This window comes from Bactrocera latifrons, unplaced genomic scaffold (assembly GCF_001853355.1).
Source record: "Bactrocera latifrons isolate USDA-ARS-PBARC rearing strain unplaced genomic scaffold, ASM185335v1 scaffold_1194, whole genome shotgun sequence".
In the NCBI taxonomy this organism is placed as follows: Eukaryota; Metazoa; Arthropoda; class Insecta; order Diptera; family Tephritidae; genus Bactrocera; species Bactrocera latifrons.
Window position 1 is genome coordinate 21,504 of NW_017534624.1, and position 4,908 is coordinate 26,411.

General features: G+C 44.4%; 1 protein-coding gene across 2 annotated transcripts in view; it reads right to left on the reverse strand.

Moving 5' to 3' along the window:
- Positions 1 to 480: 480 nt before the first annotated feature.
- Positions 481 to 4,908, reverse strand: part of LOC108978197 — an 8,937-nt gene continuing 4,509 nt past the window's right edge. For both annotated transcript variants that reach the window (XM_018948353.1, XM_018948354.1), the window contains exon 2: positions 481 to 1,681. In XM_018948353.1, coding sequence (XP_018803898.1) covers positions 1,082 to 1,681 — 600 coding nt within the window. In that variant the 3' untranslated portion in view covers positions 481 to 1,081. The remainder of the gene's footprint in view (positions 1,682 to 4,908) is intronic.

The following is a 4,908-nucleotide window of genomic DNA, read 5'->3' on the forward strand; positions in this document are numbered from 1 at the left end:
CGGAAAAAGTGTGCGAAAAAGTTAAAAATGTTGGAAAAATGGATAGCAAACTGTGCGTTATTTATTTTCTGCCATCTAAAAATATTAGAATTTGTTTTTCTTAATATACTTGCACATAATTTAATTAGCAATATAAAAAATGTTTCATCTGATGCTGTACATACAAAGAAGGCGGCAGATTTCAAGCGATATCTGTCAAATAATAGCAAAAACTCACCATTTTAGGGCAGTGTTGCCTAAATTTTTGTGTATTACTAACTTGCATTAACATGGGTCAAATGCGCAAGTAAATATAAATTAAGCCCGCTAATGCATTGTCGTCTGTCAGGGTTATTACTCTTCGGTTAACAGCATCCACCATTGGCTATTTGTTTGGTTAGCTATCTTATTGAATTGAATACAATATTTCTTTGGGCATATGCTCTTAAATAAGAAATGAATTTTTTTTGTAGGTTGACAATGAAAGTAAATGAAATATAATTGTAATGTTACAAATTTGAAGGTTTATTAAACTGAATGGGGCGAGAATCCACTTCCTCGAAAASGGCAGCCGGTGCGTGTATTTTGCGGTGGTAACCTCGGCGAATGCGTGTGTCTAAGAGTTGATGATCGAATAAGCACTAGCACGAGCACTGAATAAAGCTTCTCTGATGTAAGGGGCACACTACGCCAATTTCCTTTTAGTTATAGCACTGAAAGGTTAAACGTTACCACGCCAAAGTTAAATGTATATAAACCGGGTAGAAGCCAAATAACGAACGAATAATCTCAATATAAAATGTCCAAAAAAATCCAAATATCAAACGTATAATGTCTATATAAAATGACCGGAGGGTGCAAAGATGCAAGGTTGAAAAAAGTTGAAATAGACGGTGCGCGTGTGTAGCGGCGAACGTGACTTCTAGAACTGTGTAGGACAAAAAACGGCACAGCGTCACCTTCTCGTTGGTATGATGCCCTGTTTTTCTAATTGACATGTTGATGCGGAGAGTGTTGTATTCGCTGATCAGTGATGCCCTTTAATTTAATTAGTGCGGGCGCCTGGAGTTCATTTCAACATCCCGGCCCCCCTAGGCGAGTGCTAGTCTAGTAGACGCTGTAGTGCCTGTAACGTAGCTACAACGCCGCTCAGGCCGGTGGGGCGGTGAGGTTGTGGCCTTATTTGGTTGCGCGTGGATGTTGTGTTGAGGGGGCGCCACGACCATCCAGCTTCTGGATGCCGTGCCACACGGTTAGGCTGCGATCGTCGGGTGGCCGTACGGCGGCGGATGACAGTTGGTGAGCCAGGATGTCCGGCGTTCCGGTGGAGTAACGTATGATGCGGTCTTTCACACAACCGGCACAAGGTATCAGATTCGCAGTCAAGCGTGGCGTGTGACTGGGCCAAGCAATTTAAACAATGCCCATGTGCCTGTGCCACCTTCTGACGTTGTACGGGTAACATTCCCTTGAAAATAGAGCAATGCTGCAGCCTATGAGAACGGCAACAGAGCGGACATCTGGTGCGGTGCGGTTTCGGAAGCGCCGGCGTCGGTGCTGCGCGTGTTGAGCTTCGTGCCACAGTTGGCGCCGTTGCTGCCGTGATGGTTCGGGGCGCTGCTACTGGAACATTTCCGGAGCGAGGCACAGTAACAGCCGAACGGAGAGTTGGCGTGGGAGTTACAGGGGTATCCATATCAATCTGTGAGAAGAAAGAGAAAATCGTAATGATTACAATTTGATTGCCTGTAAGCGTGCATGAACAGGGTGCCACGTTAGGGGCATGACTAAATKATCGTCCGTCTATGGGGTTGCGATATATATGTATGTCTACGTTTGTCTTACGGCTTGAAGCTTATTGTAATTATCCTTGCGGTTTTTCTTAATGATATTATTGAATTATTTTCCTTTTCCCGTCTTTTCGGATCGGTTTAGGAAGGGTTATTATTTACGTTTTCGTAARTGGCGGCAGTTGGTAAAAAACATAATTTGACAAGCGGCCGGGTTAGTGTTCCGTTTTGCGTACGGAGATCAACCACCCGGATGTGACCGTCGGAAGCGTAGTGCAGTTTCTCTATGCGGCCAAGCCGCCATTCTGTGGGGGGGAGACAATCGTCATGAACTAGGACACAATCTCCAAGCATTGGAGCCTGTTCTGGGATTTTCCATTTATACCTTTTGTGAAGGTCTTTTAAATACTCTTCTTTCCATCGTCGGCTGAAATTATGATGGAGAATTTTAATTCGTTCCCATCTGTTTAGTAAGGACGGCGACTCCATGCCTGGCTCAGGTGTGGCCAGAATGGGCGCTCCTTTAAGAAAGTGCCCTGGGGTAAGGGCAGCAAAGTCGGAGGGGTCTTGCGAGAGTGCAGCGAGAGGCCGTGAGTTGAGAACGGCTTCGATTCTGGTTAACAATGTCGTGAATTCTTCATAATTGAATTTGAGGTTGCCAGCTAGCTTCTTGAAATGCGATTTAAAGCTCTATACCGCTGATTCCCATAAACCACACATATGAGGAGCGCTTGGGGGGATAAATTGCCAATTTATACCTTGAGGGGCGTATTTTTGAACAATGTCAGGTGAGACTTGTTTCATGAACTCCACAAACTGTTTCTCGGTAGCTCTTTGGGCTCCAATAAATGTTTTGTAATTATCGCTCATGATTTTTGAAGGAAAACCGCGTCTTGCGACGAAGCGAGCAAATGCGGCAAGAAAAGCCTCCCTGGTCAGATTAGTACATAGCTCCAGGTGTACTGCTTTTGTGGTGAAACAGACAAAAACAGCCACATAGCCTTTCATGAGGGTAGGAGATCTTAGCATGGAAGCCTTTATCTGAAAAGGACCAGCAAAATCTACACCTGTAGTGGTAAAAGGCGGAGCAAAGTTGCAGCGTTTCGGTGGAAGTGCTGCCATAATCTGTGTTCGCATTTTCTGTTTATGCATAGTGCAGATCTTGCACCTGAWAATGCATTTCTTGATTTGGGGCTTCAGACGTGGAATGTAATATTCCTGTCGCACCACATGCTGCATGAGACGGTTTTCGGCGTGTATATGTAATATGTGGATGTAATGTAGGAATAATGTGGCAAATGGAGATTTCTCAGGTATTATTATGGGGTGGCGCTCGTTGTATGTTAGGCTTGAATTAGCAAGCCGACCATTGGCCCGAAGCAGCCCTTTCGTGTCTAGAAACGGGTTTAGCACTAAGAGTGRGCTCTTTTTATCAATCGGCTTCGATTCTTTTAGTGAGGCTATGTCGCGGCTGAAGTAGAGCTTTTGAGTTGATGCGATAAGAGCGACATTTGCCTTTTGTAAGGCTTGGTGCGTCAATGTATCGCATTGGGGATAAGTTGCTTCTTTCAGTTTATGTTTAAGGCGCTCTATGAACTGGAGCATATAGGCGACGACTCTGAGGGCTCTGGGGAACGATGAAAATCGTTCAAGGATGTCATTATCCTCCAATATTGTGTGGTAGGTGTCGATTTTTCGACTTTCGGGCGCAATTATGTTGCGCATTGGTGATTGTGGCCAAGAATCGGAGGATTCTGCTAGCCATCGAGGGCCATTCCACCAGAGCTTGGTGGTGGCCAGGTGCAAGGGTTTGCACCCTCTTGTACCTACATCGGCAGGATTGTCAGCACTGGCTACGTGTCGCCATGTGGAAGATCCCACTAGGTCAAGTATTTGCGAGGTTCGGTTGGAAATATATGTTTTCCACGCATGTGGGGGTTTTTCCAACCAGGCTAGGACTATTTCGGAATCAGACCAGAGATATAGYTTGTATTTCGCCATGTCTAAGTGGGTCTGCACCATGGAAACTAGTTTTGCTAGGAGCAGGGCGCCGCAGAGTTCGAGTCGTGGTAGACTTATCGTTTTTAGAGGCGCAACTTTTGCTTTTGCCACTAATAAGTGGCGCAATATGCCTTTTCAGAGGCGTCACAGAAGCCGTGTAGTTAAACTTTGTATTCGGGAGAATAGTTCACCCACCGTGGAATTTGTATCTGCGAAATGTCGTTCAGATTACTCGCGAACTGGGACCACTTTTCTAAACGAAGTGGTTTTACTTGCTCGTCCCAGTCGGTACYATCTAGCCATAATTCTTGTATCAGGATTTTGGCTTGTATCATAATTAGCGAAAGCCATCCTGCGGGGTCAAAAAGTTTTGCCACAGAGGAGAGAATTTGGCGTTTTGTAATGGCACATAATGCAGATATGGACTCGGTCGTGTAGGAAAACTGGTCCGATATCGCATTCCATTGGATGCCTARAGTTTTTGTGGTACTTTCCTCTTCGAATATGAGGAAATTAGTATACAACAAATTTTCTTTTGGTATGTCTTTTAATATATTTGGGTGATTTGCCGTAATCTTTTTTAGGGGAAACCCTGCGGTATTGAGGGCCTTTGCCAATTGTGATAAGGACTCGTATGCTTGTGAGAGGCTATGGCTCCCAGACAGAATATCGTCTACATACGTTTGTGTTTTTAAGATTTTTGTTGTCAGAGGAAATTCTGACTTTGTGTCTTCTGCCAGTTCGTGAAGTGTACGGATGGCTAGATATGGGKCACAGTTTACGCCAAAGGTAACTGTTTTTAACTTGAAGTCGCGTAGTGGAYTATTGGGGGATTTTCGGAAAATAATGCGCTGAAAATCTTGATCGTCTTTATGTACGACTATTTGTCTATACATTTTTTCGASGTCCCCGTTGAATACGTATCTGAATATACGCCAGTTTAGAATAAGCAGCATTAAATCCGGTTGGAGAGTGGGTCCCGTAAACAGAATATCGTTTAGGGAGTAGTTCTTGAGGCTAGTAGTTCTTGAGGCATTGAAGACCACTCTGACTTTTGTTGTTTTCTTGTCAGGTTTTACCACTGCATGATGTGGCAAGTAGAATGAGTAATATTTGCCTTTTAAGATTTTTTCACATG